Source organism: Botryllus schlosseri, chromosome 14 (assembly GCF_051294905.1).
Source record: "Botryllus schlosseri isolate E-star chromosome 14, Bs_hap1, whole genome shotgun sequence".
Classification (NCBI taxonomy): Eukaryota; Metazoa; Chordata; class Ascidiacea; order Stolidobranchia; family Styelidae; genus Botryllus; species Botryllus schlosseri.
In genome coordinates, this window is record NC_137249.1 from 21,276,673 (window position 1) to 21,299,887 (window position 23,215).

Genomic DNA, 23,215 nt, shown 5'->3' on the forward strand with positions numbered 1-23,215 from the left:
GTAGATTCGCATACGAGAAGAATGACATTTGGGCGTCCTCGTATCACATTTTCGATTTACTAAAAAGGACGACAAATCCACCCAAACTAGGACGTATGGTAGCACTAGTTGAGTTTCATTCATTCTGATGTCAAAAAAGTAATAAAGATGTGAAATTTTTAAATATGTAGCCAGCCTTGAAACACCTGTTCTATGTCACAGTAAAGATAATCTGTGATTTTTTCGACAATGCCTATTTCATTGCAGTTTGCGAGAAAGCTGTATGTTGATCACGACTTCACCGATAAGTCATTTTCACCAACGTGTGTATCTCTGTAATTCATGTTACATATACAGCGAACTGTTCAATCGACGTTTTTGAGGTTTCCAGTCAAAAATACGATCGCAGCTATAATCTTCTCAATTAGGCTGTTCGTGGCAAGGAGCATAAAATTTCAGTATTTCAGTACACCCGTGGCATATGCTGGTACTTCAGGCATGAAAATGGAATTTCCACAACATTATAACAGGCCTTCGATGAATTGTGCAGGAAACACTCAACGAGCTATTGATACTAGTTCTGGAGGAGAACCAGGATAAACAAGCCATATTCATAGAAATGTACATCGATAATAGAGAACTTACGTATATGATTTTCCTGACCCTGTTTGCCCATAAGAAAAAAGACAGGTGTTGTATCCATCGAGTGCGGCGTGGAGAAGGGGTCTACCAAGTTTCTCGTAAATCGATACTTGGGATCCTGTAACAAAATTAGAAATCAGATCTATGTTAGTGTTACAAAACTGCTGTCAAGACGAATTGACCGAACGGTCAGGGAATTACTTGGAAGGGTTCTTAGTGCTACCTCTACCGTGTTTTCTCAAGGGGCATTCAACTCAGAATATATAAAGGTAGGGTCATTATATTTTGAGATCATTTAGTCAATTTTGCAGTCACTGCCGTCGAAATACAGTTGCATTATTTATGGCATTTTTCTGGTGTCCATGTACAATCACCCAACTCTCAAAGCTACAAAGGAGGAGGTTTTCGATTTCTTGAAAAAGGAGGACAAATCCTCCTAACTGAGGACGTACAGTAACCCTATGTTAATGGCGACTTTTCCAATTTGGTAGAATATAATAGACATATGTAGCCTACAGTTGATAAAAAAAAAACAAGATTGAACTATGAATGTTTTGGGATACAAACGCAGCAAAGCAACATTTTCATGATCATATCAGTCGTATTTTGCAGTCAGTAGGCTACAGCACCCCAGCGTTTGGCGTTTCGCAGCAGAGTCGTCAAGAGAATATGATAAAACCGGGGCAAAAAAACATTCACAAACCCTCAGCATGCTCCTGTAATATATGTTACTTGAAGGTATCATGCATGAATCTCCCATAGCATCGAAACAATATTCGAACGAAAACTTTTTCTTTTCTCCGGCATCCGACACAATGGCTTCATTGCCTTGGATAAAGACTGCTTTCTTTGCATTTTCAGCTTTTTCCCTGTAAGAGGAGATTTAGGAATCAGGGTTCATATCGCTAGTCTCGTAGCCAAGTTGTTGGCATTTTTTATGTGAGGCTTAAACCAAGTTATGTTTGATACTCCGGCTGGACAGAATCTAGTACCGTAACCGAGTGATTTCATTCTGAATGAAGTAATTAAATGCTAGTTCGTGGTACAACTTGATATGATTGTAGTGAAATATTTATTGAACTCCCAACACTTTTCAGGAGCCTCTTTTTTCAAGAGTTGAAAGCAAAACCAAAAAGGCAAAGTATGACGTAACAGTCCGGATTACATAAATGAAATCCACATTGTAGCAATGGTAACAATAACAAACTAGCCGTGTACCGTACTATAGTAACGGCGCAATTTGAAAATATACAATTTCAGACACTAAATACAACAAACTAGCTGGAAATTTGTAAGTTGTAGAGAAACTTTTTGTCTGCATAAAATAGGCGAGGTCAGTTGAATAATGGTTGATTATAACACTTTTGAACAGTGGCGGTTCGTCCTATAGGGCAACTGGGGCATTGCCCCACCTAAAATTCGGTTCAATAACAATTATTTACCATTTATAGATGCACAACAATCAATACATACCGAAATCACAGCGAAACCCGCATTATTCTTGTGCTTTCGCTTGTAAATGCCCATACCTAGCGAAGTCGCTGCGAAAATCGAATTCTCTTCTGTGTTTTCGCTTTTTGAATGCCTAGCCGGGGCGTGCCCCGGTAGCGCTCATAGCAAGCTTTCACTGTCTATTCTCTCAAAGCCACGCACAATAAAGAAACGGTGATTTAGTCTCTCCTATTCATAAAATTACCGAGCAAGTAGGGCAACCTGCCTGGTTGCCCTTAAGGTGTGATGTAACAATCGTGTCTATATCTGAACTCGGTTACCCTCATATGCGTTGAGTCGACCTTTGTTGGTATAGGTCGATTTTGACGATGTTTCGCTCCATTATAATTCTTGAAACTTGGTATGTTATGTCGTGAAGGTCGTATTTAACACTGCTCCAAGTTTCAGGGTTGCTACTTAAAGTGTAGGGTAGTAATTTCGTTTCCAAAGTTGACTGTGTGCTGATCCGTCATGTATCGCAAACAGATTTTACACAAAAGCGGGTATTGGTCTCCATTGATTTTGACGATGTTCCATACCGACATCGGTCATGACATTTGGCATAGTTGGTCGTAGTGTTAGTATCAATCGCCGTACCAAGTTTGAAGTTTATCACTGAACTATGTGGGTGGTAATTTCGTTTCCTAAGTTGAGTGAGAGCTGACTCGCCATTTATCACTTACAGATTTTACGCAATACCGGTATTGGTCTGTATCGATTTTAACGATGCTTCATACCTATATCCGTCTTGAGCTTTGGGACGGTATATCTTGATTTCAGTATCGAACGCTGTGCCAAGTCCCGAGGTTGACCCTCAATGATTAGGGCATTAATTTCATTATCGAGGTCGAGTGTGGTTGGCCTAACGCTGACTACCGCATTGCGGATTTCACGCAAGAGCCGGCGTTGGTCTGTGCTAATTTTAACTGTGTTTCATACTGAGATAGGTGATGAGATGATGATCTCATGAAACAGTTTACTAAGATTCTCGGTTTGCATTCAAATATTTACTTTATTTTATATTCTCCAATGCCAATTTCACCGTGAAATTGTGGCCTTCAAGCCATTTGCTGACAACCCGATGTCAAGCGCGTGAGCTAGTTCGTTTTCGATGACGGCTAACAGCTGATCAATTGATCAGCCTATTCCTCAATATATTTTACGCAAAATTCAGTGTTTTTAGGCAAGACTCGGCTCTCATCAGCCTGGAAATTGTCCATTGATCTAATCGTACACGGGAGGAAAGCGCAGTCTTACCTTTTCCTAACGTATCGCGATACAAAATGAAAGGCTGACGTATAATCGAGGATAAGGACGCCATGTTATACACTTTTACACTGCTGGTGCCAGGGGACAGAGTCTCTAGTTCGACCGAAATTGGGTATCGTATCGTGATCTGAAGCATGTGGTCTACTGCAAACGGTGTCTCGATATTACCCGATAGTCGACATTGCTCGGCTCGAGTTGACTTGTTGATATTCTAATACATCTTTTTCCGAAGTAGTAACCACTAGTGAACTTTTGAAATTCCTATAGTTGAAAAATCGCTTTAGGCCTGCTGATACAAACGTTAAAATATGCAGGTATGAACAACTGTACTTGATATTTTCTTTCGGATAATTTGAAATACAAGTCTTGTTTACCATGCTTAATGTATATACCCCATACAAACTGTGTCTGACCAACACATTTTCACGTCGGAATACACTATTGTGACGTCATTTAGACAATTAAAATCGCGTACACCCCTTGCCCCACCACCCGATATTATCACGAGCCGCCACTACTTTTGAATGAAACAGATCTCCCCGTCAGTGAACATTTCATCATGATAGTTTTGAGCGACCAAGTGTTGACGAAGCATAATCTTGAAACTCGTCCTAAGAGTCTGATTTGGCAGCAAATTTATATTGTGGAAGTTTTTGGCTTGGAGTCGAGTATTCTAGCGTTAATAATTATCACATCACAACAGTATGAACTGTGCAAAGTCCAGATATGTACTTGTATGCCACCACAAAGAATATAATTCTAGTTCTACGACACATCAAGGATAATTATCATTAATATTATTATCTAATAATATAGTAGTTATAATTTGTACTTTACATAAGATACCTACTGCATTGCATTTTGTGACAATGTTGTGGGTGGATCACAAGTACAAAGACATGTCATATTCACAAACGTGCGAAGCTCTGTGATACACATTTCGAATACTGCGATTCGACAAACCGCGGCGTATAGATTTCCACAATGGGAAATAGTATCAGACCAATTATTTTCATTGGTAAATGAACTCTAGTTACAGGCATGTAATTTCAGCAATTCAAAATGTCATCTTAATTCTCATTGGAATTAAGCACTCGATCAAGACTGGAGTACTTGAATCCTATTTGTTGCTACTTGCTCAATATCAGCAAGACTTTTATGAAACTTACAATAGCTCGTACCCGTCACATCATTGTTAAATGATGAACTGTACTTTAGTAAATGGGTAATTATAGATTTATTAAACTGATGCAGTAGTAGAACGTTGCCAGATATTAACCCGATTCGTTCAGGCAGACCAGAATTGGACGTCTTAAGACCTTACCCTAATATTTCATCGGTCAATGGTGGTGTAAAGCTATGGATAGTTATAGACAAAAGCCTCCTGCATATTTTACATCGGAATCGTGGGTCACCTTGTTGCCCCCCTAAAACAACAAACCTGTGCCATAGTTTATGGCAGAGGAGGCAAGATGAGACGGATGGACAGATTCCTCCAACTATGTTGTTACCATAATTTCATTCCATAGTTCTACCATATTAACGAGGCTAACAAATTCGAGTTCTACATATCCCTGGACCCATCCTCGTTCAAGTTTATGTCAGTGAGGTTAGAGTTGCTGTGGAGAAAAATCCTCGCTATTTCAAATTTTGTGGGGAATAACAGCAATTCTGAAAATAATAGAGTGATAAGAACTGTAAATGTCGGTAATGTATTTCAAAATAAAAATGCAATATTTGCAGTAAATGAACCGCAACCTACTTTTTGTTAAATGGGCGAACCCGCACTGCAACAGTCACCGGAGAAGATCCACTCATGTCTCGTCTGCGGCGACTCGGCTAATCAAGGTTTCAACGCCTACTTATTGTAAAATAGTATCAAAACAATAATTCTCGTTAGGTATTCAACTTTCATTTGCGAGAAGCGTACAATTTCAGTACTAAAAATATCGGTTTTTACTACTGACTCGAATCATTGAAATTAACGCTCGATTCAGATTCGAGTACTTTAATTATTGTGCCCACGCCAAGTCGTAACCGGTTGCGCTAATGCCATAACAAAACGATCTGAAGATGTGTTGCAGGCTATTGATAGCGAAAGTTCCGACTCCTCCGAAATTATTGTCACTGTCGAACAGAGTCCGGAACAGATTTAGCACGTGTGGAAACAATTCCAGCAACTTTTGTTTATAACGCCGAAGATGAGTATTCCTTTGTTCTCGAGACGGGAGTGATTGAAAATACCTTTATTATCGGCGCGCGTGTGGACGGGAGATTGCGAGCTCGGTAAATGAGTGGCGGAGTGCACAGTCGGACTCGTTAGTAGTCTTATGGGGTAGCGCGAGATATCGAATATATGCATTACATACGTTCGAGTTCGTTGGCTAACCGGAACTTCGTCGTATTTGTAGGTTCGGTAACACAAGTCCACATTGCTTTACGCCTATATATTGACATAACGAAACGGGACCGCATAAACATACACTGGCACAAAACCCAACCAACTACGTTGCAACACACAGTCATAACTACAAAATCCCCGTGGCCCTGTCAGCCCCTAGATGTTTCCTACTGTATTACCCTACTTTACCAACCACTTCAAGCGCCGACACACTCGCTCAGAACCAGCACCTCCAGCAACCCTCACAGCCAGACCAAAACTATCCCTCTCCCTGACTCCCACGTGCAACCTACATACCGAACATTCTAGCAAACTGCTCATTGACAACAGAATTGATTACTACGGTGTTGCACTATCTTCCCCTTTCTTGATTAGATTTTCGGGAATAAATAATCCTAATCACCTAATCAACATGCATCAATCATCGCAACTGCATGAAGCCTATAATCGTCTCGCGATACCGCGAGTACACTCACTAAGCTATATAAACACTGTAGTGCGCTGCTCGCAATGTTTGCGTGATCAGCGGATGATTTTCACCACTTTAGCGCCCCTTGTATAGGGATGGCGGTCGTAATTTTGCCTCCACCAGGCTAGCATTGTGTGCGGAAATATTGCAGTTGTTTTACCGTCATGGCGACATGTTACTGCGAATGCATAGGTTTTTGGTTATTGCAACACTACTAATGCCTGATACCATGTCATTGCTAGCGAAATCCAGACCCTACTATTTCGTTATAGCGATTTAAGAAGCCTTAGCGTGGGACTGTATTTTTGCTCGATTTTTGGAGGTGACTCGAGTCAAGTTGAGTCAAGTCACGAGGAAAGTCACAAAGTCACGTCGAATTTTCGAAGTTTGAGGCATGATTAAAGTCATTTAATTTTACGAGATGACTGAAGTACAGACTAATTCACTATGAATTATGAATCGAGTAACGAATATCGAGGCAATTATTATAGGCTACATTCAACGGGGCTCACATATACGTAGAACTACTAGGCCACGTCGGTAACTGTCCGCCCAATATCTGACAGAATATGAAATCTCAGAATTTGAAACAAATTGATATGATCCAATACACAATCCTCCTATTTATCCATACGAAACTATTGAAGCCTGAACCAATTGCTGACGAGTAACATAAATGTCCGATTTGAATTAATTATGCGAGAGGTTCGTTAAGATTAGTATTGAGCAGATTAAGACACTGCTCTACTACAGATAGAATTCTACTAGTCTACGACTACGTACGCTCTAATCCAGAGGTCTCAAACTCAAATGTGCTCGCGGGCCAATTCCTACTTTTTGATGGCGCCGCGGGCCGCAGCACCAATCAGACATGGGGTAATCGCGATTAGTAATCGTAATCGATTATGACGATTACAGCATTTTCAAGTAATAGTAATCGCAATCGATTACATTCGAAAAAATTCCGAAGTAATCGTAATCGTAATCGACTACCTCCCATATCTAATCGATTTCTTTGTGAAAGAACGATTACTTTTTATTCGTACAAGGACTATGAAATGAACTGAATGTTCGTGAACAAGGAAGAGGTGTTCTGCCAGTTACGTGATAGCACACACGTCAGATTTTCAAATGCCATTGCTCATTATTACGTCAGAAGTAGCCTATTAGCTTTGCTAGTCATGCGTAACAAGTATCAACAGTAAATAGATATTCGATGTACGTACATTATTAGTGTGTGATTTCAAGAACACCCGCCATGCTGTTTATCAGCTTATCAACACGTTCCACACGCCATATAGTACCTCGCAGCAGTATAATTAATCACCATCTTTCCTATAGTTTAAAATAGTAACTTGTGTATTGATGTTGTTTGGTTATGCTTAGTTAAACGCAGTTTGACCGTTGCGAATTGGCGAGCAGTAGGCCTATGTAGAAAGTGCGTACACCAGACAAAGATTTAAAATTTTGTACTCGTCAAATAAAACGAAGCATTAAACATCAACAGCTACTGATAGGCTATATATCATAACCGTGCCGTTTTTGCCGTTTCACGTAACGGCAGCTTGCAGTACATTATCTGTATTAAGTTGAAGGCAGAGTTTTATGTTCTCTTCATCTTATTCTCATATGACTCAACTTGAAACGGGCGTCAATCGTTATTTCACTATTATTTACTCAACATAAGGACCTGCCGTCATTGCCATGGGCGTCTATATCATGTTAACGTGGGATATAGCTAAAATCAGAACCAAAACAGCAATTCGTCCCACAGTCCAAACGTTGGTCTTTGGCCCCCATAGGGTGATATTTTCAAGTTGAAGACTGAATGCCGTCAATAACATAGGCAATTGCATATGTCTTTTGGTGTGTCGTGGCACGTTATTGACTGGAACCTAAATCCCTATTACTATAAATTAGGGTTGCTTTTAACACAAAAATTAATTTAAAGCAAACATGTTTAAAAGAAGGCCCTTGTTTAAAACATGTTTTTTTTATTGTTTCTTTTTTAAAGCAATGACGTCACGAATGTGGATTGACATTGACAATTGAAAATATATGGTAAATATAGCTCCTTTGCCGATATATCTTTAATATAACTGTTGAACCGACTATTTTGAGGGGTTCCAACCCTCCTATATCGATGTATGTCGGCTAAATCGAGTGCCAATTGTCGGTAGGCTCATGCATGTTTTTTTCGAAAGCATTTACACAAATATGGCATAACTTTACAACTTGAAAAAACACAATTTTCAAGTTAATTAAATCTCTCGAAAATACTCTATAATTAATGTTGGTTTTGAGTCCCTTTCGAGCTCGCTCCCCACCCAATTGGGAAATTTGGGGTGTGGCAGTCATGGATCTGGCAAGAATGCAAATCGTTGGGTGCGATAAATCGTCCACCATAAAAATGGGCAATGTATACATTATGACGTAACAAGCAAATGACGCATCTTTTTAATGGAAGTTTGTTATCTCATTAGCCCTTTTCAGCGCAATCCATATATTGTTTTCCAATATAATCTTTAAGATGCAAATTAAATGTAATCGTGAGTATTCGTGATTACTTTTCCAATGTAATCGTAATCGTAATCGACTACTTCCTGATTTTGCTATAATCGTAATCGTAATCGTAATCGCGTCATTCAGAAGTAATCGTAATCGCAATCGATTACATTCATGAAGTAATCACCCCATGTCTGGCACCAATAATAGGGGATTTCAATGTACTTCAAAGTAGGCCCTATTTCCGGGTTTCGGCTATATTGATCATGTCATTACCGAAGTCAAATAGAATCAGCGTTTAATTTTACCTTCGAATGTTGGAACAGATCAATAACAATTACTTCACATAATGGATACTGTGCCATATAGCAATAGAAATGTGCAATTGCCGAAGAATCCATCGGTGTTACAGCTGTGAAGCGTAGGCTACGACTAATTAATACTCGCCCTATTAAATTGGTGATAATGACATATATAAAGATACCCAAGATGACACAGGATGTATCCAACTATACATCAAAGGGGTGACATAATGCCAATTGCCACACCTACCTGCTTAGATATCTAAACAAGCTAAGCAATGCAAGCTAAGACCTTTTGATATTTTATCATTTCTCATATCAGTTTGACATAGTTTGTTCATAGTGTCCTATATGGTGTGGACACAAGTAAATCTCACGACTCAGTGAAATTGGTCTACGTCACACTTTCCATTTGGTCAAAGGCAATCTGATGGTAATTTTTGACCGGCTTGTCCAGCATTATCATGGTATCAATGGAAAGCTATCACGGTACTGATTGCGAAATTACAAATTTTATTCTGTTCGTGGCCCTGGACTCCCCAAACTAAGCCTCGAATGTTGCATTGTAAATGAGTTTGGTGATTTGATGAGTAGTTTCAGGCTTCTGGAGTAGTTTTAGAGCGAATTTTAAGTTCTCAAAAAAATGGAGGTAAATATTGTCGAATACTTCGAAATCCAAAATGCCGTCGCGGCCCGCACAAAATGGTCTCGAGGGCCGCATGCGGCCCGCGGGCCGCGTGTTTGAGACCTCTGCTGAGTCTAATCAATATATTTGTGACTTGCCGACGGAGGTTGAGTTAAAACCAGATTGCGCAATCGTTGAATTACTAGTTGCTCACATATCATACCACCGTGTTGACTGACGGGGGCATGTACTTGTACGTAGCAGAGTTGGATCAATTGTAATTTGTAATTGAGCTGAATGTAATTTATTACATTTTTTCATGTAATTGTAATTGTAATTGTAATTTGATCAAAATTTTGATCAATTACAATCTCAATTACATTTTCATGGAAACCTGACTATTACAACATAAAATAATCAATCAATTTAATCAATCATTTATTCGTCGCACCAGTGAAAATCCGGTACGAAACAGGATGACGACGAGGGGCCTCAAGGCCTTAGTAAACAGTCACCACATGTAATAATTAGCCTATTTACATCGGTGTTCTATGCGTGCTGCGTTATAACTAGATAATTCAGTCGCGCTAAACTGTTTCCCATACTTCAGTAGCAACAGAAAACTTTGTGAATTCCAATATAGGCGAAACCAGTGGTTCTCAAACTGGGGGCGTGCCCCCTTGGGCGGCGTGAAAGCATCTGAACGTGGTGCGACGCTCCAGTGAACTCGAGTCAAGTCATGACAGTGATAGCATCAATGTTCCCTCTAATTATTCACGAGTCTGCGCGCATTCACCAACTCACTGCGCGGTCCCTTGGACAGCAGTGGGTAACGACTAAAAAAATGTCGTCAATTCGGATTTTTTGTGCGCAGAGACCGTGTTAGCACTGCACAATTGCACACGCGCGCAGCTTAGAGGGAACATTGGATAAGACTCTTCCTTCCACCCAATTGTTATATGTGCCGAGTTCGCGGAATAGTTTTAAATATTAATGGAATCTCCCACACATAAAAGATCTATCTACCATGTACCAGTCATTGTTAAGAAATGGAAGTAATTTGTAACATCATATCATATCAGTTTACATTGCTCTCACCTCTGATGCCTGTGCAACACCCTTCGTGATGGTGGCGACTTCGTCCACTTGAATATCCCAGGAACTGCTCCAATTATCAAAATCCTTGTCATTAAAATGCTCCGCTTAAACACGTGTATTTCCAGTTATCTACACAAAAGTCAATATAGCAACGTTATCACAAAAGAACAGGAGAGAGTATAATCTGATTGAAACACTTCTGGTAATTTACTCACTTTGAAATTCGGCCCGACTTCACGTCTAATTTTTTATGTCCATTTCTTCCTGTGAAAAGATAGATTCGCGGTGTTTCTTGAGTCGTTGTTGCATTTCGGAACACAATAATGATAATGTGAACTTCCAGTCACAGTCACAGTCCACGATCGCATCGAGTGAATAGTTGCGAGGTAAGCTGGTAACCAGGGTAAACTAGTTCGGTTATGTGGCTGTTTTGATTATTCTTTTTAACTGAAGTTATTGATTTCGATTGTTCGCTGCTGGATAAAGTTATCTATGTGTCAACGTATGTATTTGTTTGCGAATATCTTCCTCATGTAGATTGTTTCGCTCGTTGTATCACGATACATATGAGCCTATAAGCCTATACGTGTGCTCAGATATTCCTATGTGTGTTAAGTTCTTAGTTTTTTCCACAATTACGTGGATAATTTGATTTATATACGATTCCGTCATACCTGAAGGAGCTTTATGATGTAGCATTCTTACTCCCTACTTTCTGTTACCGTGTATATGTCCTGAATGATACAAATACACAAGCCAATTTGTTTTAATTACAAATGTGGAATAGTTACCAAGCTGTGAGAATATTGCAATGGATTGGCCTGCTCATTTGTATCTTTCAGGTGCTGTATCTATAGGAAGTAAAAGCATCTGCAACTACCAGCTTGGGATGACATTACCGGACGCCGCCTCAGAATTACCCCGGCCTGGATTAGAAATCTTCCTACTACAATGATGCTGATGTGAATGCTAAAAGTGCCAGCTCTGTGGTGACTATATGCACCGGCACCGCTGCAATCAAATACCTGCAATACCTGTGATCATTCTGCTCATTGTACCAGAATAGTTAAATAAATCTCAGATTTATTATTGTATTCAAAATTTCATTGCAGTGCAAAAAAGATGCAAGTATGGTTGTCAACCACGCGCAGCTGGATAGAGTAGCGTAAACAGTGTAGCTTATATAGGTTGCAGCTGAGTCTCGATTCAATTTCTGCATGATCAAATGAGAGCAATTCTATTTATATCATTGAATGAGAGATGCAAGATGCATGGGTGTACGATTGTCTAATCATCACTGGAAGTGCGTTAATGGTCACCAAAGCAATGTGCACACTGTACTGATACTGGATCTCAGTAAGATGGTAAAGGAGTCCCCATGAATACTGGTCCACCTACTTTGTGAATGTCGGCAAGGCCAATACAATATACGAGTTATATTATATCCTCGATTTTCGATATTTTTTTCTATCTTAAAAGATCTGTTTGAAGATCGACATTCTGCCCATCGTCACTACGACTGCAGCGTCATTACAAATTATCCCAGCTCTGTCGGATTCGACCCTCTTCCATGAGTTGGTAGCATTCGTTAATGTGATGCAGTAACTTACCTGGCAAACCACTGAATTTTGAGACATCAATTCGTGTAACAAGTCGTCCATCAAATTATTTTTTTCAACAGAAGCTATGACCTCATCCAAGTTTTTATTTCCATAATAATGGCCTTCATTCTAGTTTTAATCAAACTCTTATCAATTTATTCCACTGGCGTTGCTGATTGAGCCGTTGTATAACTTTTTCAAGGAGAGGTGACTGCACAATAACGGAATACTATTTCATCTTTTAGTACTGAACAGTGGCGTTTCTCACCAGAAACAGTTAAACGGTTTCGACGCTTTCTATCACTCTGGGATACAGTGTTGGGATCAAGTCACTACCTTCGAGTCACGAGTCATCGCGAGTCATTGCACATTTTGACTCGAGTCAAGTCAAGTCAATCGATTTTCAAAGGTGACTCGAGTCAAGTCAAGTCACTCGTTTTTTGGTGGTGACTCGAGTCAAGTCAAGTCAAGTCAAGTCACGAGTCAAGTCACAATTCAAGTCAAATTGCATTTTCGAAGTATGAGTGATCATTCAAATACATTATATTTTACTGGCTATGTTAAAGAGATCAATTGGTCATTTATCTTGAATCAAATAACGAATATAAAGTTAAATATACATGCAAAAATGCGTTGTATCGCTCACGCACACGTAGAACTGCTAATAAAATACGAAAGTAACTGTATAGCTACATCAGGGGTGTCAAACGTACGACCCGCCAAATGATTTCATTCGGCCCGCAAATAAATTCTGAGTATATGGTGAAGATTGCGTGATTTTATCCAACACATTTCTCGAATTTGCAGTAAGAAATACCACTAATAAATATTCCTTCAAGATAGCAAATTTCGAGTATGTTCATAGGCCAGATTATAACAACCCGACAGCGGAGTTGTGATTGTAGTTATCGTCAGGAGAAAATCGCTGACATTAAAGGGGCACTGCACTCTAAAAATGATGTGGTCTCAAATTGAAGGGCAAAACGAAAGAAAAATTTTGGCAGCAGCCGTTTTCTTCAGAACGCCACCGTAATGGAGCTGTAATGAATTGAAATTTCCATAGTTGCAGCACGCTCCAGCAGTCACGCAGAGATCGAACTATATATAGTTGTCAGCCGATGTTATGAAGGAAATAGAATACACTAGGCCCGATTTTGACATAAATCTCCTGACTGGACATCTTCCGTTGAACGCGGTATCTAAACCACCTTGGCGTGTACGACATATTTCCTTCATAACATCGGCTGACAACTATATACAGTTTGATCTCTGCATGACTGCTGGAGCGTGCTGCAACTATGGAAATTTCAATTCATTACAGCTCCATTACGGTGGCGTTCTGAAGAAAACGGCTGCTGCCAAATTTTTTCTTTCGTTTTGCCCTTCAATCTGAGACCACATCATTTTTAGAGTGCAGTGCCCCTTTAACACCCAATTCCGAGAATGCGAAAAAGTGCATATACTGAGTTTAGGGTTAGTAATATTTAGGAATCATTTGACTGGTGCGGCCCGCGAGTGATCTGTATATTTGAATTCGACCCGCGACGTCAGTTGAGTTTGACAACTCTGATCGACATGATATACATTCTCTTATTACCAGCAAAAATAGAGGATCGAATACGAAGGCTCGAGAAGATGAAAGAAATTGATATCGTACAATACACTAGCCATCTATACACATCGGTGAGGATATAAATACATAAAATATATTTGTTAGATTTAAATCATACAAGAGGGTTGGTAAAGGTGAGCGCCGTGCAATGTAAGGACAGAGCCGTCCAATAAACAGAGATACGGTGCTATTAAATTAATCTGCTACTACGACAAGGCAAGCTAGTGATCATTTCGTATGCGGTCAGTGTATATGTGATGTAACAATGCAGGATCAGCGAAACGTGCAATCCGTGAATGACTGGTTGCTCTCACAAGTTACAATGGCGTATCGTGAATAATCCGAACATGCACAGAATACATTGATTTAGTCGACACCGTTTACTTGATGACTTGAAATTGACTCGAAAATTTTGCTCCGAGTCACGAGTCAATCCTCATTTTTAAAGCGCCGGGTCAAGTCAAGTCAAGTCATTTTTGCAAAGTGACTCGAGTCAAGTCAAGTCATTCGAAAAAGTTGACTCGAGTCTGACTCGAGTCAAGTCATGTCTCGAGTCATCCCAACACTGCTGGGATATCGCCGCCGTGCTATCGACTCTTCATCACACTATTGCGTCTTACATTCAACTCTGGAGTTCTTTTTCCGACTTTTACGGCACCTGCACACTGCACAGCGAATACAGCCAATATACTATGCGAACGGACTATATGCGACATATTGAACTCCACTTTACCGCTCAATACAGATACGAACACAAGATAGCAACCTAACTAAGAGATCTATCGACCACTCGGGACCTATCATCTGGAATGCATTACCACCACATATCCGTGAATTGCCTTATAATAGATTAAAGAAAGACCTACTTGATCACCTCCTATCGCAGGGGTGGGCAAACTATGGCCCGCGGGCCGCATGCGGCCCGCAACACCGTTCTGTGCGGCCCGCGGGAGTCTAAAGAAACTTATTAAATATATTGATAAAATGTGCACTAAAAATCGAATCAATACAGGGACTTGATTAAACTTTTTCTTTTTATATATCACCATGATAATTCTAACGCAGTGGTTATCAAACTGGGGTGTGTGCCCCAGACATGGGGTGATTACTTCATGAATGTAATCGATTGCGATTACGATTACTTCTGAATCACGCGATTACGATTACGATTACGATTACAGCAAAATCAGGAAGTAGTCGATTACGATTACGATTACATTGGAAAAGTAATCACGATTACTCACGATTACATTTGTTTTGCTTCTCAAATGATATATTGGTAGACAATACAAGGATTGCGATGAAAGGGCCTATTGAGATATCAACTCTCTTCATACATCATGCGTCATTTGATTATTACGTCATAATATACCAATTGCCCAACTTTATAGTGGATGATTTATTGCACCCAACGATTTGCATTATTGCCAGGTCTTTACCTGCCGCACCCCAAATTCCTTAATAGGGTGGGGAGCGTGCTCGAAGGGGACTCAAAACTTTTTCGTAAACCAATATAAATTATAGAGTATTTTCGAGAATTTAATTAATTTTTGAAAATGTTCTTCGAGCTTTGCGATTCAAATGTCTCTAGTACAGGGGTCACCAACGCGGACCAAATGAGTCGCCCGCGGTCGCTGTAGCAAATATCCAAATAAGAGATTTGAAAGTTGAAGCTGGTTTCATATGAGCAGCAGTTGAACATGGGTCGGCCGACCCAAAGGAACATACGATCGCAGTCACTCGGGGCATTGCTTGTCTTCGCCCACGCGGCGGCTCAACGGGAATCTATAGTTAATATTCCCGAATCTCGACGCGGAGATTGGCGCTTCGGCGCGCACTGCAGCAACGCAACTGAACCCGGAGGAGCTGGTGTGAGTCCCGGCGAGTGAGCTTTTTTGTTCTTGGTAAGGGGTGGAAACCCTGCCCAGTGCTCTGATTGTCTTACTCTAAGTGAAGAAATCCAACTGAACCCGGATAAACGGCGGGACTAAGTGGTAACCCATCGGTCGTCGCAATAATCAGTAGGCCTACACACTACACAATAAGTAGCTTTTCGTTTCAAAACGGTTGGTGACCCCTGCTCCAGTAGATAGCTGGGTTTAAAATGCATACCTCTCCCCCTCAAGAAAAACATGCATGGGCTATTTTATGGGAACAGGCATTTCGTATCCGGTTATTACCGCGCCACGATCCCACAACACACCAAAAGACATATGCAGTTTTGGCCAACATGCAACTCCACGGGATGTGATACCAAAGAAATACCATGGCCGAAACTTAGGGTATTCGTCCATTGGCAATAGTCGCGCTGGGGGGGGCGTGACTAATAACTCCTGTCCTTCCAATCTGGGCCCAAAATGCAAATGCCACCCGGCGCACCCACAAAGGAATAAAGTCATGACAATTTTTGTGTGCGTCTCACGAGAGATATTCTTTTAGTCTGCTACGTTTGGGCGAGTACAATATCTTTTGATTATACAACAGACTGAAGGTCGCGAATTAGCAACACACAATAAAGTAATTATAACAACATACCAGATGCTATGATTATGAATTACGTGCCCCAGCTCTACAGGTAAATCTGACACTCGGGGCTGAGAGAGGTTATAAATGAATATTAATATAATGCAATTACCAATATTACTGACGAAATTCAGTTTTGAAAATTGACCAGCGGTTGGACAGGGGGACGAATTGCTGTTGTGGCTGAATTGCTGATTCTAGCTAAAACCCACGCTAACATTAGGCTTACCATACGTCCTCTTTTAAGAGGATTTGTCCTCTTTTTTGACTTTTTTGAAATTGTCCTCGGAGGACGCCCTTTTGTCCTCTTTATTGAGATTTTGTCCTCTTTTTTGAAAATTTAGGTCAGATTTAGAGGAAATCGCGAGTGATATGCCGTAAATTAGCGCAGAAGTGAAGCTCCGGCGGGTATTTCGGAGGGAAAAGTGGTGATTTAAGCCCTGAGCGAAAAGAAGACCTTTTTTTTTAGTCATCCAGAGAGAAAAACGTTATTTTGAGCTCTGAGCGGAAGTGATGACCTTTTTTTTTAGTCAACCGATCACGAAGTGGGAAAAATTTACCGGATTTTGAGAATTCTTCTCCAGTTTTGCATGTCTGAAATTTCTGAAAAAGTGTCCTCTTTTTACATTTCCAAAATATGGTAAGCCTAGCTAACATGTCAAGCTATATAAGCGGATGGTTATGGCGGCAGGTTCAAATGCTGAGTAATGAACTGTGAAATAACGATTTACGCCCGTTTCAAGTAGTTACATGAGAATAAGATATGGTGAACATAAAAATTCTGCCTTCAACTTAATACATATACAGCGAGCTGCCATTACGAGAAACGGCTAGGCACGGCTCGGTTATGATATATATCAGCAGCTGTTTATTTGTAATGCTTCTTTGTGGAAACTGCAATGTTTTATTCGACGAGTACAAAATTCCGAATCTTCGAAAGGTGCACGTGCGTACGTAGGCCTCCTGCTCGCCAAGCAGCAACGGTAAACTGCGTTTAACTAAGCACAACCAAACATCAATACATAAGTTACTATTTGAAACTATAGGCAGAGTGGTGATCAATATCCTGCTGCGAGGTAGGGGCTTCTCTAGCGCATTGATAACCTGATATACACCACGGGGGTTGTTCTTACAATCACACTACTAATGTCCATCGCATGTCTGTTTACTATGTCTGGATACTTCTTACGCAATGACGAGCGGAGCTAATACTTCTGACGTAATAATGAGTCAGTGGCGTTTGAAAACAGACGTTTGTGCTACCGCTAACCTGGTATATTATCTCATTCTTGTTCACGAATATTCAGCAGTTTATGTCATAGTCCTTGTATACAAACAAAAAGTAATCGTTCTTTCACAAAAAAAATCGATTAAATATGGGAAGTAGTCGATTACGATTACGAGTACTTCGGATTTTTTTCGAATGTAATCGATTGCGATTACGATTACTTCAAAATGCTGTAATCGTCGTAATCGATTACGATTACTAATCGCGATTACCCCATGTCTGGTGTGCCCCACTTGGGAGCGTGAAAGCATCTGAAGGAGGCGCGAAGCTGAGCTCAACTAAATTTTTTTCGCGCTCCCTTCCAATTCATAGTTATTGCTCTGTATTTAGTATGAATTTCATATTTAAAAATATCTCAGCTACAGTCATGCCATCAAACTATCCATTAGGTTTGCTAGCATCGTGGTTGAGTTTTGCGATAAGACGATGAGGGGGCGCGAAATCTTTCACCATCAGAAGGGGTGTGTGTCCTAAAACGTTTGATAACCACTGTTCCAAGGTAAATACTTCCTATTTTATTTTTTGATAATTTTTTATTAATTTCTGGCGCGACAGCCCGATCTGAAGGCCCACGCAGTTTGAAAGGTTTCAACTGCTAAACATCACAGCAATCCTAAACGAGATTTACATAATTCGGATCACGAGAGTGATTTCAGATTGGCCACTCCAGTTTTAATTATTTTAGTGATGTGCTAATACAATAAGATTCGTGCGTGTCTTAGGAAGATTCGTTCTCTACACATAGTAGAAGCGTGTTAGAAGCGAACATATTTATGATGTTGTCAGCATTCTGTGGCCTGTAACTGAACCAAAAGTGGAATTAGTAAATCCATCAACTGATCGCTGCTCACAGATTTAAATTTCAATCCTGTTCTAAGAATCGGGAAAACCGACTGGCATCTCTATAGTTTTGACAAATTGGTTATTGAGGTCTACTAGCCTATGAAATCTCGTCAGTGTTTCTGACGCTGTACGATATCATCAAAGCAATGATGTTTGATTTGTTTTAAATAAGCATATACATTATATCCATGTCCTCACTATATAATTAAATATCAATATTGCATTTTCGTTTATAATCCCAATTTTATATAGTGCGGCCCGCCAATGGATTCAGATGTTGAATGCGGCCCGCTGACTCAAAAGTTTGCCCACCCCTGTTCTATCGTTATACTACTAACACTGTTGCCCTACCTCGCCCAGACATTGCTTCATTGATCATTTGCTACCATCGTTTAATTTTTCTTCTATTTCCCATTTTTAACTAAACATTTTTTACAGCCAGACTGTTCAGAGTCAAGTGCACCTGTTTGATGCTGGTGTGATCAGACTAGATGACCTTCATGGTCTTATCGATCATTCCTATCTAATACCGAATACTGTGCATACGTATTTTATGTTCCACCATCACTGCCGTTTGTTATGTATTTTGGTTGGATGAAAATAAAGACTCTCTCTCTATCGGGCTGAAAAACAAATCTTGACTATTAAAATTATTATTCATACAAAGCTTCACTCGTATAGCATATCACAAATCTATCACGAAACAAATATATTTAAAATTTAACCGCTTTTCCATAAGCCCCTGTACTAAATCACTCTGCTTACTACCCTCAATGCACCTGTCCATGATGATCACGTAAATTTACATAGTTGAAGATAACAATAGTTCGGGGCTTGAGTACACTTCGCACACCGTTCTCCCACATCACGACGTGTCGCATGAGTTCACCGCAGCCTGGGCCACCATTCCACAGCTGTTCGGATCCTAGCAGCTCTCAACGAGATGCACCTTCATTGTCATCAATGACCTTTCCCGGAAGGCAACATCTGATTCCATGCTGCAGCAGAATGCGGATACCAACACACGGTAATCTTATAGCTGACGACCAGAGCTCAAAATTCAAGGAAACTGATATCAATCGAATACTATGATTCCGAAAACATCAATTAAAATCTGGTCCGGGTACTGGAAACCCCCGAAAATCACCCTAAAAGTCCGAAATCGGCATTTTTTCTAACGATGGTGGCATCTGTAGACAAAGACCGATCAATGTGTCGTAGTGATTGTAACGCCATCGAGCGTCTAGGCAACAGACAGACCAGTTTACAAAACAGTTCGTCCATTCAACTCTTAACGGTTCATAGATTTCATTGGGATTGACAATATCGGAACGTATTTTTCGGCTACTTCACAACACGACAGCAGCCTACAACTCTCACAATACATGTCAGGGTGCACTGCAGTGTTGGGATGACCCGAGTCACCTTTTTCGTATGACTTGACTTGACTCTAGTCCAGGGGTCGGCAAACTACGGCCCGCGAAAGGCTCATGAATCGTATTTAAAATATTGAAGAAATGCGCAGTAAAAATCCAATTTCTGCAGGGACTCGATTAAACTTTTTCTCATTATATTTCACCATGATAATTATAATCAATGGTTGATTTGTTTTAAATAAAAATATATATACTTTCGACATCCTCACTATATAATCAAATACCAATATTGCATTTTGGCATATAATCCCGAATTTAATATACATTTTAATAATATATTCATGGCAAAAATATATTAAAACCTGAAGCTTTTCGAGCTGACACTCGTCAACGAATGGAGAATTTCAAAAACATGCATCTAGCTACATTGCATACAAATAGTTGCCGAGTTACGGGGTGGCGGCCACCCCCTACAAAATGCTTAAACGCGATTTCAAATTTCTATTGTCTGGCCAGTTCGATACGACATCAGCGCGTCGAGATCATCAGCGCGGTCAATGTTCGTGATAGCGCGTAAATGTCAACTATTTACCATTATCCGATACGCGCGCGAATAATTGAATACACAGCTTCGTCGGCGACGTCGCGCTAGTGAAAACGCCCCAATAAATTATAATCCGTGATTAGTAATCAGACAATCGAGCCACCTCGTTTACGGCGCGTGCTATGAAAAAGACCATCTCCTCTCTCGACCAGACGAGCGAAACCACGTTCTCCTTTGCTTAAATAAATTGAATTTGCGCGCATATTCGTTTACAAAATAACTATCGGGAAATGCAGCAATGCAGCTCAAACGACGTTATAATGAGCAAACACTTGTCGCGATATCAGACTTGGAACCACATGGTGCTATACGCAAGTTGATGAATTACTGATTTCATGCACGCTTTCTCGTTTGCTATCATCTGTAGGCTACTAAATTCTTGTCTGCTTTATACACTCGTATTCCCTTGATGTCACTTGTTAGTGTTTGATTTGTTATTAATACTGCGCATTGTGCAGTGCACGGCGTTGAATTAATTTGTCAAATATTGATGCAACACGAGATTCTCGGTGGCACAAATTCTCAATTTATTCAATTAGTTTGAACTGGAATCTTCTATGTCCCAATAAAATTCGTTGCTGGACGGACTCTATCGACCGCAGCCATATCGCACAACCAATTTCAAACCATTGGGATTCGTATTTCTATTGATAAGGTCGCGGCATGCGCCCATATTGCTCTTACTGCAGTAACACCTGGATAATTAAAATCGCACCATGTCAGGACCAAATTCGACTGGCTGTCGGGACTACGTAGGCCGTAGGCACCAGGCTGATATTAACCAGCGCGTTGTAGGTATTAATGCCTTAGATGCGTAGTCAGGGAGTTTCTCATTTAAAACTAGAAATCCCGTCCTTTTGAAATGCCAATTTAACTAATTCGCATTATGGATACTGCGTACTGAAAATTGGCGAGGGTCATTTGTATGCGAAGTGGGTCATTGACATCTGATGTGCGCGATCGTCGCTGTGATTTGGCGCGTTCGCGTGCAGGCCTGCACACTATATTCGATGGCTGAACTATCACGTGCACCAAGCTAGGCCTGATATCGTTACCATCCTGAACTATCGAGTCTACAGCAGGATTGGCGCATGTGATAACATCGCTGGCCCAAACTATAGCGTATACTACATGCCTCGCATGATTTAACTGCTATCTCTACTTTTGTGGTGGTTATGTCATACTGGCTTATGAATGACAGCGTGAAATTAAATAACTTTGAATCTGCGCAATTGGCCACGAACAGACTCGACCGGACGTAATGGACGTTTTTCATTTTTGCTCTTGGGCGCCGCAATATTGGCCTGTGGTTGGCAGTCGGTGATTCGTGTTTCATGCGCGCAGGTGGCAGGTTTGGAGTTGGTTGCATTAAATTTAACCGATACGTTTTCACGTGGCGTCCGTTCAGGGTATTGATGCGAAATTAGGAATAATAACATGCTCATTAATAGTATACAGTATTTTTGAGCGAAAAATCAAGCCGATTTGCAGTCGGTATATTGTGTTTCCTTTACCGGTACGCCTGTGTAAAACTTGTAAGTCACTAACGAGCAGTTGAGAACAAGATACAATACTGATATTCGATTTACTTACGCCAAAGGTTATTTGCTACTCTTTATTCATCACATACAGTGAATTTATTCGACCAATACATTTAGTTCAGTGTGGTAAAACTTCAGAACAAATCTTGCGGACCGGTGAACTTTCAAAAACTAAAATCCACCCGTCATTCCATTATGACAACTTAATTTTAATATTGGACACTCCATTTGATTACGTCTTTTTGATACCAGACATTTATATGTGGTTCTATTGAATTTTTTGCAAGGCGACGTCCAGTTAAATTCATTCAACTTATTTGCGATTGTTTGGTGTCCTTCAATTGAAAGAAATGTTACTTTGCTATTTGCTAGGCTCTGTCCTACTGCAAAGAGTTGATTAATTAAAGTTTGTTCATATAAGTCTCCGTAGCTTTCACATATCACTTGACCGAAACGAACTGCAGACTACTTTTTGACAGTTTCGTATGACACTTGTACCATTGTGACGAACGCAAAAATAGGATATTACCTATCTATTATGACACCATGCAAAAATACGCTCCACACTACTAAATGAATTTAAAATTCTATGTTTATTAATTAATAATGGACAAGCACTCAATTTCTTGCATTTTGGAATTGACATAAAAAATTTGAGTATGTCCGCGAACCGGCGGTTGAGAACCACTGGTCTATAGTAAATGCATTGTTAGTACGTGAATGAGATTTGTATTAAATAATAATTGTTCCCTCCAAGCTGCGCACGTGCGCCAATGCGCAGTGCAGACACGGTCTCTGCGGACAGAAATTCTAAGTTGCGCACGAAAAATCTTGAGTGATGACTTTTTTTTAGTCGATACCCACTGTTGTCCAAGTGTCTGCGCAGTGAGTTGGTGAGTGTGCGCAGTCTCGTCAAAAATTAGAGGGATCATTGATTGTGTTTTATTATTATGCCGTCGGACTGTTCAGTTTTTTTGCCATGTTATTGCAAACTATTCCATCACTGATTTCTTGCTTTGAAGCAATGGGAGCAATTTGCAATCATA

At 40.3% G+C, this 23,215-nt stretch overlaps 2 protein-coding genes across 3 annotated transcripts in view; both read right to left on the reverse strand.

Moving 5' to 3' along the window:
• Positions 1–23,215, reverse strand: part of LOC145455404 (kinesin-like protein KIF14) — a 245,977-nt gene that overhangs the window by 14,384 nt on the left and 208,378 nt on the right. The window lies entirely within an intron of this gene.
• LOC145456264 (kinesin-like protein KIF14) lies at positions 1,073–12,689 on the reverse strand. 2 transcript variants are annotated; one of them, XM_080334343.1, is made up of 2 exons: positions 10,782–12,689; positions 1,073–1,490 (listed from the first exon to the last, which is right to left on the reverse strand). In XM_080334343.1, the coding sequence occupies exons 1-2, from the start codon at positions 10,871–10,873 to the stop codon at positions 1,217–1,219; spliced, it is 366 nt and encodes a 121-aa protein (XP_080190469.1). In that variant the 5' UTR covers positions 10,874–12,689; the 3' UTR covers positions 1,073–1,216. The 2 variants fall into 2 exon arrangements, with proteins under 2 accessions (XP_080190469.1, XP_080190470.1); XM_080334344.1 differs by lacking the exon at positions 10,782–12,689 and adding an exon at positions 5,144–6,173 and having other exon boundaries at positions 1,077–1,490.